General features: G+C 34.1%; 1 protein-coding gene across 1 annotated transcript in view; it reads left to right on the forward strand.

Moving 5' to 3' along the window:
* Positions 1 to 14,552, forward strand: part of LOC114329997 (ATP-binding cassette sub-family C member 4-like) — a 131,833-nt gene that overhangs the window by 92,551 nt on the left and 24,730 nt on the right. The window contains exons 11-15 of the mRNA XM_028279290.2: positions 65 to 215; positions 312 to 418; positions 6,901 to 7,024; positions 7,111 to 7,287; positions 12,690 to 12,817. Of these exons, the coding sequence (XP_028135091.2) occupies positions 65 to 215; positions 312 to 418; positions 6,901 to 7,024; positions 7,111 to 7,287; positions 12,690 to 12,817 (687 nt within the window). The remainder of the gene's footprint in view (positions 1 to 64; positions 216 to 311; positions 419 to 6,900; positions 7,025 to 7,110; positions 7,288 to 12,689; positions 12,818 to 14,552) is intronic.

Here is a 14,552-nt window from a genome sequence, read left to right on the forward strand (position 1 = left end):
AATCCATGAATTATTCAAATAATTGCATCTACATACATGAATAGTATATAATTTCTTATTTCAGATCATGTTAGCATTGTGTGGAATTCTGGTAAATATTACTGTTTCTAACGCCTACATAGTTATAGCCATTGCCATTCTTGCAGCAGTTTTCCTAAAATTCCGATCATGGTATATATCCTCAGCTAGAGTGCTTAAGCACTTAGAGGGAATAAGTAAGTAATTTTAGTTCTTTTCTAGAAATTCAATATAATTAAGATTCAGAATCAGTTTTCTTGGGAAAACAAACTAAATTTATCTATCAATTTTAGCTAAGTCTCCTGTTTTTTCTCATATTAATGCCACACTAAATGGAATCATCACAATACGAGCTTCAAATGCACAAGATGTCCTAATAGAAGAATTTGACGAAAATCAGGTGAGTGATATTTTCTTCTTTAGATATACGAGTAGCCACTATAACGAACGATGCCAATTTTTATCATGTATTGATGCTAATATGTTTCTGCTTATTTTTCTCCTAGATAATAATAGTGTGTTTTCATCAGTAAATAAAAGAAGGTCCCTTCTTCTTCTTCTTCAGCCTGTGTTCGTCCACTGCTGGACATAGGCCTCTTCCATTTGTTTCCATCGATTTCTACTCTTGGCAATTCTCATCCACTGTTTGCCCGCGACTTGTTTGATATCATCTGCCCACCTCTTCTGCGGTCTGCCTACTCCTCGCCTGTTCTCTCTTGGTCTCCAGTTTGTTAGTCTCTGTGTCCATTTTTCGGGATTATCTCGGGCAACATGTCCGACCCATTGCCACTTGAGCCTTGCTATACGTTCTGCGACATCAGTAATCTTTGTTATTTCACGAATGTCGATATTTCGAATTTTGTCTCTCAAACTAATCCCTAGCATGGGCCTCTCCATCGCTCTTTGAGTTGTACTGAGCTGCTCTAAGGTTTTCTTTGTAAAGGCCATGGTCTCCAGTCCATATGTAGTTACAGGCAAGATACATTTGTCACAAACTATACGTTTTAGACACATTGGTATATCTCTATTCTTCAAGATAAAGCTTAACTTGCCGAAAGCTACCCAAGACAATTGTATGCGTCTTTTTATTTCCGCTATTTGGTTTTCTTTGCCGATTTTGATGGTATGTCCAATATATATAGTGGTCTACATTTTCAAGACTGACGTTGTCAATAACAAGATTAGTTTGTACATTACTCATTATTTTTGTTTTCTGAAGATTCATTTTGAGACCTATTTTATTTGACTGCTGGTTTAGTTCCTTCATCATTTGCTCCAGTTCCTTGATATATGTACTGAATAATACTATGTCGTCCGCAAACCTCAAATGACTCAAACGTACACCATCAATGTTTAGACCTTTTTCCTCCCAGTCGAGCTGTTTGAATACATTTTCCAATGCTAAGGTAAAAAGTTTTGGTGAAGTAGTATCACCTTGTCTAATACCTTTACGAAGGCGTATTTTTTCGGTTTTTTGGTCTTCATTGATTTTGATGTGGAATGTGGCCTGTTCGTAAATGTTTTTAATGAGTGTAGTGTACCGTGAGACTATTCGAGCATCCCTGAGGGCTGACAAAAAGGACCAGGTTTCAATACTATCGATAGCCTTGTGAAAGTCAATAAATGCCATATGTAAGGGTACATTATATTCTGTGGTTTTTTCTACCAGTGTTCTGATGGTTTGTAAGTGATCGTTAGTACCAAACCCTTTTCGAATTCCCGCCTGTTCAACCGGTTGATATAAATCAAGTTTTTGTGTTATGCGGTTGGTTATTATTGTTTTCACCCATTTTGAAAAAATGTGAAATCTTTGTATTATCCACGTCCGTCTGTCCGTCTGTCCGTAACCACAACTCCTCCGGCAATGTAGCAGCTAGAATGACAAATGAGGTGTCAAATGAAAGCTGATAATCCAAGGATGGTACTAAAGGTGAGATATTTGACCTTGGCGGTCTGTCCGTCGGTCTGTACGACCGCGAATATAACTCCTCAATCATTATACCAGGTAGAATGACAAATGAGGTGTCAAATGAAAGCTTATAATCCAAGGATGGTACTAAAGGTGAGATATTTGACCTAGGCGCTCTGTGCGTCGGTCCGTACGACCGCGAATATAACTTCTCCGTCATTATACCAGGTAGAATGACAAATGAGGTGTCAAATGAAAGCTGATAATCCTAGGATTGTACTAAAGGTGAGATATTTAACTTAGGCGGTCTGTACGTCGGTCCCTCCGACCGCGAATATAACTCCTCCATCGTTATACCAGCTTGAATGATAAATGAGGTGTCAAATGAAAGCTTATAATCCAAGGATGGTACTAAAGGTGAGATATTTGACCTAGGCTGTCTTTCCGTCGGTCCGTACGACCGCGAATATAACTTCTCCGTCATTATACCAGGTAGAATGACAAATGAGGTGTCAAATAAAAGCTGATAATCCAAGGAGGGTACTAAGGTGAGATATTTGACCTGGGCAATCTTTCCGTCGGTCCGTAGGACCGCCAATGTAACTCCTCTGCCATTATACCGGGTAGAATCACAAATGAGGTGACAAATGTCAAAGTTTAGTAAGAATGACTCAACATTAGTAAATTCGTATATCAATCCACGCAAAGTTACACGTAAAATTCAAATATCGTCTTCCAATTCTACTTTCGATTACTTTGGGTGAAAACCTAGGACTTACGAAGTCCAATTACTTGTTCTTGTTAGCAATTTGTATAAATGTGACAACAAACTTATAGGCCTGTAGTTTTCAATATTAGTAGTGTCTCCTTTCTTGTGTAAAAGTAATATTTCGGTGTTTTCCCACAGATTGGGTATTCTTTTCTCTATTAGACACCTATTCAGCAAGACTTCCACAACCTCTACAACGATGTTGCCACCCATTTTTAACATTTCAAACGTTATATGATCCTCGCCAGGAGCTTTTTTATTCTTCATTTGCTGTAAGGCATGTCTAATTTCCGAAGAAGTTATTTTAGGGAGAGTTTCCGAGCCGACGTTTAGAATTGTTCTATGGTCTGTTCCGGGGTTCTGTATAGTGGATGTATAAAGATTCTTGTAGAACGTTTTTATTTCCTTGATTATTTGAGTTTTTCCGTCACCGAATTCCCCTGTTGGTTTTTGATTTTAGTTATCTTCGATTTTCCTTTAGTTAAATTTGATTTCAATACTCTCATGTTTATATTGTCTTCGATGGTTTGCAATATTTGTTTTGTTTTATAAGCCCGTAAGTCTGACCTTATGCTCTTTTTAACTTTATTGTTGATAGCCTTATATTCTGGTAATTCTTTAGATGTTCTTCTTCTTTCTTCCATTAAATCCAGTGTTGTTTGTTTAAGTTTCGTTTTTCTCGGCTTTTTATTTTTACCACAGATCTTTTTTGTATAGTATTTTTACTACAAAAGCGATATTACGTAGGTCAAAATTTTTGACGTAAGAGAGCTGTCAAAACATTAGAATGTGACTTTTCATTATTGCCATGTTTATAATAAACATGGCAATAATGAAAGTCACATTCTAATGTTTTGACAGTTCTCTTACGTCAAAAATTTTGACCTACGTAATATCGCTTTTGTAGTAAAAATACTATACGCTGTGAGCTCGTACCTAGAGGGGATATTTATAAATTCGCGAACGCCAGTAGTGGCAAGTCTGTAAACGTTTACCGGAAATTTGACATAAATGTCAAAGTGATTAATTTAAAATTAAAGTTAAAAACATTAACTATAAACAATATTAGTTGGTCAAAGCTGTGGTATATATTTTTACCTTAAATATACTTACGTTTTAAATACTGAATTTACGTTTTTTTAATGTTCAGTAACATGTAATTATAAATTAATCAGCGCCATCTACACGATAATTGTGAAAGTATCCGAAGTAAGAAATTAATATTTCATCAATAGAACGTCAAAATGATTACCAAAATCTTAAAAAAATCGAGTACAATTTAATTATTTTTTTGTGTTGTAAATATTAAGCGATAACAATTCAATAATAAATTTAAAAATTACCAGTGAAAGTTGAATTAGTAATCCGCCAGGAGCGACACCAGCGAAGCTCAGAGCGTATAGTTGATGTTATGTCATTCGTTAATTTTTCTGTTATTTCATTTATATCTTTCGTGTTGAATACTGGTAAAGGTCCTAGTTTCTTTTTTAGTTCACTTTGATATTCCTCTTGATTCATTTCGAGTGCTTCTATGTTTGGTAATGTATCCTGTGTTAATAATTTTCTTCTATCGAATTTCGTATTTACTTCTATTCGCACCCTAACTAATCGATGGTCACTACCAGTGTCGACAGAATTTAGTACAGTAACATCTTTAGCAATGTTTTTGAAGTTAGAGAGTATAGAGAGGTCTCTTCTAGAATAAAGTATACTTTTACTATTCTAGAATACAGAATATACAGAAGTAAACAAAAATACATATAAAGAACAATATTAAAGAAACAAAAAGTAGCAAAGAAACAAAAAGTATCTGCAATAAATAAAAATATTCACAAAACTAAAACTTTAAAATATTAAATACTTTTTGACTATTTGAAGCAGACCTACTTAAGTTCTTCTTCTTCTTCTTCTTCTTCTTCTTCTTCATCATCATCTTCTTCTTCTTCTTCTTCTTCTTCTTCTTCTTCTTCTTCTTCTTCTTCTTCTTCTTCTTCTTCTTCTTCGTAAAGTGTCCTCTCCTCAATGGAGGTTGGCTAGCACAATTGCAAAGTCTTCTCTGTCTTCAGCTGTTCAAAATTTAGCCATGTCCCTTGTAGGATGTTTCTTAGCCACGATAGTCTTTTCTTTCCTAGTCCTCTCTTTCCCTCGATCTATCCTTTCACTATTAATTGAGCATATTCGTACTTACTATTTCTCAGTATGTGGCCTAGTTATGATGTTTTTCTAACTTTCACTGTGTTGAAAAGTTCTCATTCCTCGCCTATTCTATGTAGCACGTCTTTGTTTAAGGTATGTGATGTCCATGAAATTTTGAGGATTATCGGGTAGATCTACATTTCAAAAGCCTCCAATTTATATACGGTTGATGTTTAAGGGTTCATGTTTATGGGGAACTGCATAGAGAAGAGTCGACCAGTAGCATTTTGATACAATATAGTCGCATTTCGACTTTTATTTGAGAATCACAAGATTGTGATTATTAACTCAAGTTATACATTAAGTTAAAAGACTACCTAAAGCATTTTAAGACTTACCATCTAGTGGTACATATTGTTATGATCTGCTTTTTATCAATTTTATATTAATTATTATTTATCTGATTAATTATTTAATTGTCGCAAATCATACATAAAAATGAATAAAAAATCTCAGGGTGCCTTTTTATACTATTAAAAAAAATCTAAATTATCTTACGTTATACCTATCCTCTCTCGTGGGTTCAGTATCTCTTACTTGATCCTAATCGGGATATAATAGGGAAAAGAAATAAAGCAAAATATTAAAATAAACATACAGAATTGTCTTTTATTTGTCAAAATCAATACTCTAAAATCTATCAAATCTAAAACCTGTGGACACAGATGTCCGAATGAAATCTTTACCACTTAAATTTATTATAGTTAAAAAAAACAATTTATCGGTTTTGTTCCCGATGACTTTGGTAAAACAAACTAAACAAAACAAATTTATGTATTCGCAAGATTAGCTATACTTCCTATTTACTTTTAGAAATATTGGAATTTTAATTCATATGCCTTTTACTCAAAATTTTAGTTTCCGAACATAAAAATATCTTTCACATAAGCTGACTGACCTTTTGCTTCACTCACTCTGATGTCTTCTCGTGACCCAGAACAGCTCTCCCTCGTTAACTATGTTAAAGGCTACTCATCAAAGCCCTCTCCGCTCTCCAGCTTCAAAACTATCAGCATACCAGCACCAATTCTCCAACAAGCCGGGCCTCTTTTGACACGTACTCGATTCAAACAAAACTCCAAAAATTCTCTGCTCTCCTTCTCACAATAATACAGAATCAAAGAGGTATTTCGTCTCAATTTGATCTGTCTCTCGTTCCACTTTTCAACACTATTCTCCACTATCAAACAGCCACTGGTATTTGCTAACTATCTATCCACGAAAACGTCGAACTGCTCTTCAGCGATGCCAAAAACATAATGACCTCTTTTTCAAACTCTCTCAATCATTCAAACTACCTTTACCCTTCCAACTTGCCAAGAATCAGAAACATCGACTTTTCCATTCGACAAACAAACAGTCGTTTTCAAAATTATTCCGATCATCCTTAATTACTTTCGGGGAAAATCTACAACATTCACTCGGGTTGAAACAAATATTAAAATTCCAAACTTTCTTTTTTAAAAACCACTTTTCTCGAAAATGATAATTACATCCAGCTGTGGATTCTATAGTTTCCGTAGTAAACAACTTTCTCCATTTTAAACCTAAATACATCGTCTTTTCACTTTAATTATTCACAAAAGTCTTTAATGGTTCATCGGAAAGCTCATTTAAAGAGAAATCCACTTACATCCAAACTAAATTCTAATAAATATTTACAGCTCAATATACAGGGTGTATCAAATTTATGTGCCCGCGTTATTAAAAAAAAATTAATTTAATTTTTATTTTGCTTTTGATTGATAAAATTTAAAACACAATAATATACATCCCACTTAATATTGTACCTATGACTAAATGTCCATTGGTGCACATATATACCACTTTTTTAAACAAAAAGGTTTTCTTGGGCAATATAATAATTTGTACTTACCTATTTTTATGTGCACATTTGTACTAAGGTAAGTTAGGTCCAATCGAACTATTTTTGGTCACAGAATACGTGATTTAATTTATGACCTTCCTTTTTGCTCCACCCTGTATAATTAAATTTTTACTATTACAGGACGCAAATACCTCAGCATGGTACTTGACAATTGCCTGTATGAATTCCTTTGGATTATGGTTGGACTTCTTGGCTATTATATTCTTAGCAATTGTTACATTCTGTTTTGTGATTTTAAGAAAATGTAAGTAACTATTCTCATAAAATCTTCTAAATAATAATTGAAACAAATATTATTAACAAAATAACTAAAAGAAAAAATTTTTTTAGTCACCGATGTCAATGGCAGTTTAGTAGGTCTAGCTGTTTCCCAATGTTCAGCTCTTACTGGCATGTTACAATTTGGAATGAGACAAACTGCAGAAATTATTAACCAGTTAACCAGTGTCGAAAGAGTTATGCAATATACTAAACTTGATACAGAAGGTCCATTTGATACACCAGAAGGTAAGGTTTCCTCTTAAATATATATTATACTAATGTTGAATGGGTTGCATGTGAGAGTTCATTTTGAATGAAGTAAAAAACAGACGTACTCTCAATCATTTATTGTAACTTCCGACGACCGGTTTCGCTCTCTATAATATGCAGAGCATCTTCAGGTCAACGGTTACAAGTCACTAAATTCTACAAATAAAAACCAGAGTTAGAACAATGTCTGGTTGTAAAAGATGCTAAATATCCATAAGATCAAGCTAATATTGAACAACATACATAAAAGTTGTTAAGACAGCAGACAAATACATATGCATGTACACTCGGGGGCGGCAACAAACGTCTCCCAAGCATAACATGCACATGCACATTATGTATGCCGTCTGTAATCATGCAATGATAACGTGTCGTACTTGCATTCGGCTACAAGGAGCTACTTTATGAGTATTCATTAACATGATATCTTGCTCAAGTTATGCTAACGGGATATGGTGGAGTAGACGGAGAATGTTGTAAAGGTTAACAAGTTTATGGAAATTCTTGAGGGAGGTGGGATAATTGGTGAGATACCAAAAAATCTGTGCCTGCTATTTTGTTTGTGAAGTAGACTGAAGTGAATGAATGTTTTATATACAATTTTTCATATGTGATGGTTTTAAAGATTTTTTTTTCTAAAACCGTGTTAAAAATGCAATTTTCAGCACTCCATACGAGCGTTAAAAATGCTACTTTAAGGCACTAGTGCTTTAAAATTTTTATGGCACTGCAATTCATATTGACCGTATACGCTCTGAGCTTCGCTGGTGTCGCTCCTAGCGGATTACTAATTCAACTTTCACCGGTAATTTTTAAATTTATTATTTAATTGTTATCGCTTAATATTTACAACGCAAAAAAGTAATTAAATTGTAATAATCTATTTTTTTAAGATCTTGCTAATCATTTTGACGTTCTATTGATAAAATATGAATTTGTTACTTTGGATACTTTCACAATTATCGTAGAGATGGCACTAAGATTAATAGATTCATTTATAATTACATATTACGAAACATTAAAAAAACTTAAATTCAGTATTTAAAACGTAAGTATATTTAAGGTAAAAATATATACCACAGCTTTGACCAACTAATATTTTTTATAATTAATGTTTTTAATTTTAATTTTAAATTAATCACTTTGACATGTATGTCAAATATCCGGTAAACGTTTACAGACTTGTCACTACTGGCGCTCGCGAATTTGTAAATATCCCCTCTACGTACGAGCTCACAGCGTATAGGCAATTTTGATGTAATGTCAAAAAATATAAAAATGGAAGGTAAGTCAAGTTCAAGGAAAAGTTTTTGTAGATATTGTCCTGTAATTACGTTTGTAGAAAAAATATTGTATGATATGCGTATTAAAAAGTACATTTTTAAGGCACTCATGTGAATTGCAGAACTCGCTATCGCTCATTCTGCAAACTTTCACATGCGTGCCTTAAACGTGTACTTTTAACACTTATATCATAAATAACGATTATTTATATTTATTAAAGATTTTTATTTATATTTATTAAAAGATTTCTATTTATTTATGTATGTGTTGGTGTAAGGCTGACGTTTGGATCAAAACGGGTTGATATCTAATATTGATGTTAGCTCTGGATGTGCAATTGTAACCCAATTGGTAAGGTCAATACTCCTTGATGTTCTGGTGAGGGGAGTAGTGGTCGCAAAAGGGATGATGAATGAAATAGCCGGAAAGCTTAAAAATTGTAGCTAAATGATTGTATTAGCAGTCATGTAATAAAATAATAATAAAATGTGAATTGTTAGACAACAATGTAGATACATGAAATCAGATATAAATAAAATAAAAGGGAGAAATAGAAAAGAAAGTAAAAACTAACACATTCACTTCAGTGTACTTCACAAACAAAATAGCAGGCACAAATCTATTGGTTTTCTCTCACCAGTTATCCCACCTCCCTTAATAATTTCCATAAACTTATTAACCTTTACAACATTCTCCTTCTACTCCACCATATCCCGTTAGCATAACTTGAGCAAGATATCATGTTAATGAATACTCATGAAGTAGCTCTTTGTAGCCGAATGTAAGTACGACACGTTATCATTGCATGATTACAGACGGCAGACATGTGCATGTGCATGTTATGCTTGGGGGACGTTTGTTGCCGCCCCCGAGTGTACATGCATATGTATTTGTCTGCTGTCTTAACTACTTTTATGTATGTTTTTCAATATTGGCTTGATTTTATGGATCTTTGGCACTTTTACAACCAGACATTGTTCTAACTCTGGTTTTTATTTGTAGCATTTAGTGACTTATAACCGTTGACCTGAAGATGCTCTGCATATTATAGAGAGTGAAACCGGTCGTCGGAAGTTAAAATAAATGATTGAGAGTACGTCTGTTTTTTACTTCATTTAGATATTATACTGTTCAGAATGTGTCAAAAGTAGTGGGGTGGTCGAATATTTCGCTAAACGAACATCGGATCGCAAACTGAAAAACACGTAGGTATTCAATATTTTTTTAAAAGTCTATCGAATGACACGAAACACGGCTCCCCATTCCACCCCCTGGTGGGATGGAATGGGAACTCTTAAAATCTTAAGTAGGAACCCCCATTTTTTTATTGTAGATTTAGATTCTTTATATAAAAATAAGTAACTTTTATTCGAGATATTTTTTCGAGCTATTGATAGATGGCGCTAGAATCGAAAAAAAAAACGATTTATCGTTATACTCTAGAAAAATTATGGAAACGGTCTAATATCTTAATAAATACATTTCTAAATGAAAAATTAATTAACACGTATTCAATATCTATATTTCAAAAATCTATTGAACGGTACCAAACATGACCACTCATCCTACCCCCTGGGTGTGGAGTGTGGGGTTTGGAAACTTTAAAAACTTTAATAGGAATCCTCATTTTTCATTGAAGTTTAGGATTCTACGTGACAAAGTAAACAATTTTTATCTGGCTTTAGAATCATAATTAGCAGGGATTGCAATCCAGCAACATTTTCAATCCAGCTGGATTTTTGCAAGATTGGCCTGCAAAATGTGGAATCACAATAAAAACACGCTTTTAATGTTTTTTGTCTCTATTCTAAATTTTTAAATTTTTTAAATTTCTAAATTTTTAAACATGAAATATTTAGTTTCTTGGAAGTGAGACCTTAAAAAACCTAAGCCTAACCTACTTCGCACAGAACTGCACGTATAGCCGGCTGCGGAAAAAGCCCTTCCGGCCTCTGTGCTGGTCGGTTTTAAGGTCATCAAATAGTCATGGACCATTGACAAATGATGGCCTTCCACTCCTTTGGTCTCATAAACGGCCATTTCCTTTTCCAAAATCTTTTCGTAATCTTTTTGAGAAGCAAATTTTTTTTGGTTATAAAAGTTTTCTTTTTCTCGTTTCAATACAATCTCAAGTTCTTGTTCCACAGTAAAATTCACGGACTCCGGATTAGTTGGCCCATCTTCTTCCATTTTCTCTTTCACTGGTGCCACAGTTACTTGTTTATTTATACGAATCAACAAATTTTTCAACTCTTGTCGCATTAAATTTTTTTCGGCATGGGGAAATAACCAGGATTGTTACTCCTTCGTCATACTTTTTTGATTTTGTAAGTACACTAATGTACCTGTAATTTCAGAGAGATACTGTTCCGCGATTATGTTGCGTAGTGCTTCCGATAGATTGGCATTAAGGTTAGAGTCCTGGCTATTTAGTTTTTCTAAGGCAAATGTCATGGTTATGTCGACCGTTATCAAAGTGGACTCTCTTCTGTAAAGAGCTTCTACAGCCAGTTTTATGTACCGGTTAGAGAGTGGCCATCAACTCATTGATTATTGACCACTCACCAGTACAGAATTTTATCGCAGAGTCAATGTCTATCAACGCCTTATCGATACAAACTTTTAAGCTGTAGAATCTTTCCAGCATACTGAGCTACTCCTAGTGGTACATTCTTTCACGGTTTGTGCTCTAAATTTTAAAGAACCGCTTGAATTGACATGAAATTTGGCATGCGCATAGCTTACATGTCAAAGAAAAAAAGTGATATTGTGCCGATGTGTGCTTTTGCCCTGGGGGTGACTTTCACCCCCTCTCGGGGGTGAAAAAATATATGTCCAAAATAAGTCCGGAAATGGATAAACTGACTAATTTTAAGTAACTTTTGTTCTATAGAGCTTTTTCGCCAAGTCAACACTTTTCGAGTTATTTTCGAGTGAATATGTTAATTTTTCAACAAAATAACCACATTTTTAGACGGTTTTTCGCAAATAACTCAAAAAGTAAGTATTTTGCCGAAAAAACGATCTTATCAAAAATAAGCTGAAGACGTGGGCGCTATGTGGTGCTGTGGATTAGTGGCTTGTTACCACTTTTTGGATTGGTAACTACTCGAGTAATTACCATACCCAACAGTGTGTGTGCAATTAAACATGGATGAGTGTCGTCTTTTTTTGGAATTCTTGACACTATGATTATTCAACTTAAAAATAGGTTTTATAATTTAAAGCATCTAGCTAGAGTGTTTTTTTAGCACTATTTATGATTTTGACAATTTTAAAAATTATACAAAAAATTCCCAGATAGGGCCTTTCATCAATTATTTGTAAAGCTATATGGACAAAAATTTGACACAGTAAAGTTAAAAACAGAATTGGCAGTTCTCTATAATATTCCAGATTATATTAAAAAAATGTACAAGAATTATATCAATACTAAAGTCTTCAGGACTTAATAATCCATTTCATGAAGCTTTTCAATTAGCAAACCTGTTTTTAAAAATCCCGGCTACAAGTGCATCCGTTGAAAGAAGTTTTTCAACAATGAAGTGGATTAAAACATGGCAAATAAATACACAATTGCAAGATCGAATGTCGTCATTTTCTTTAATTTCCATTGATAATCCCTTTTTAAGTGGATTAAGGACAAAACCGTCTTTATACGATTCTGCTATTAACACTTTTGCCAATAAAGTAAACAATCACTTATACATATTTGGGAGGTTCAAAATATTTTTTTTAAATAAGCTTTTTTTTACATCTGGTTTTGGTAACACTTTAGGAAATGTTACGCGTCGCCACTGAAGAATAAGGCTATAGATTTTATATGAGATAACTTAATTTGGAAAGATATTTACGAAATTCAAGACATCCAAAATTTTAAGCGGCTGCGTTAATTTTGCTGCTAGGTGTAGTAAATTGCACACATGCCATACTGTGCCACAAGAAAATTCTTTCGCGAAATCTACAAAGCATGAAAATTGGCCACATATTTTGCTATGCAGAATTAATAATAACATCGAGGAATTTCTATTGAATGTTATGTTTCACATTTTTTTTATTTACTTATCTATTTATTATTTATTTAAATATTTTAGAAAATCGTCCGAGAGGAGTATGGCCAAAACGTGGTCAAATTGAATTTAGGAATCTATCTTTAAAATATGTTGAGAACGATCCACCAGTACTCAGAAATCTCAACTTTATGATAACGCCAGGACAAAAAGTAAGTTTAAATTATTATAATAATTAGTATTATATAGAATATTAGTATTATATATTATATTATAATATTAGTATTATATAGAACTACAAAAAAAATAATTAAAATAAAATTAGTATGTAATGTTTTTAACTAACCTAATATAATCAGACCTCACGTATTCGCTCTCTTCAATCCTGATCCCCCGGAGGGAGTGTAGTGGTCGACGTGATGTCGTGTATTGTCCGTCTCCAAAGATATCTGTCTCTGGTCATTTCTTTTAATTCATGCATAGGTCTTTTGCATATTCCTGTAATCTGATCGATCCATCTTGTTGGGGATCTTCCTCGTGATTTTCGGCCTTCCACCTTTCCTTGTATAATGAGTATTTCCATGTTTTCTGTGTTGGCTCTCATAACATGTCCAAAGCATTTTAATTGTTGGAGATGGTCTTTACTGGAGAGCCGTTGGCTAACTTTTAGCTGTCTTAAAATCGAATTATTTGTTCTGTGGTCGGTCCAAGGAATTCGTAGCATTCGTCTCCAACAGAACATTTCAGTGGCGTCTATCTTTATTCTTTCCGAATTTCTCAAGGTCCAAGATTCACATCCGTAAGTCAGTATTGGGAATATTAAGCAGTTGATCAACCTCATCTTTAACGCTCTTGAAATTTGACAGTCCTTCCATATTGTGGTCATTTTTGCTGTGGCGACTTTTGCTAGATCACATCTACGTTTTATTTCTTCCTGTAGTGACCCTGTGTTTGTGATTAATGATCCCAGATATAAGTATGAGCTCACAACCTCAAACCGATCAATTGTGGTTATATGTGGATGATTGTTATGTAGTCTATCCACTATCATGATCTTTGTCTTTGATATGTTTAATTGCAGACCAAATATTTGACTTTCGTTTTCAACCAGTCGTATAAGATCACTCAGCTCTGCTTGACTATTTGCAAGAAGGGTTGTGTCATCTGCGAAACGTAGGTTGTTTGTTTTTATGACCATTTATTGAGATACCTTTTTCCCATCCTTCAAGTGCTCTTCTCATAATATGCTCTCCATATATATTGAATAATTGTGGAGATAGTGTACATCCCTGTCTAACACCCCGTTCTGGATGAACATCGTTTGAAAGTGTGTCAAGCACTTTAACTGATCCAGTGGTGTGTTCGTATAGTTCAGTTATAAGCGAAATAAGGTGTTGGGGTACGCCCACTTCTTTTAGTATTTGCCATAAGTGTCTCCACTTGACCCTGTCGAACCCCTTACGATAATCTATAAAGCATATGTACAGTGGAATATTGAATTCCCTAGATTTTTCGATTATCTGTCTTATATTTAACAGGTGTTCTCTAGTACCTCTACCTTTGGTAAATCCAGTTTGCTCTCGTGGAATTTCTCGTTGAAGGAATGTTTTTAGTCTCTCGTTGATTATATGTAGCATTATTTTACTGGCATGTGATATAAGAGAAATAGTTCTATACTTGTCGCATTTATGGAAGCTGCCTTTTTTATGAATTGTGGTTATTGTAGATTTTGTCCAGTCTTCAGGCCATTGTTTTGAATGCCATATTTGGTTACAGAGTAGATGAAGTAATTTTACGCCAGTTTCTTCTGTGGCTTTGAGCATTTCTGCTGTTATCATATCTGGACCTGGTGCTTTATTATATTTGAGCTTACTGATCGCGAGTCTTACTTCATTTTCAAGTATATCAGGTTCTTCTTCCACATCGTTAGAGATTTGGTTAACAGGT

Source organism: Diabrotica virgifera, chromosome 7 (assembly GCF_917563875.1).
Source record: "Diabrotica virgifera virgifera chromosome 7, PGI_DIABVI_V3a".
Taxonomy (NCBI): Eukaryota; Metazoa; Arthropoda; class Insecta; order Coleoptera; family Chrysomelidae; genus Diabrotica; species Diabrotica virgifera.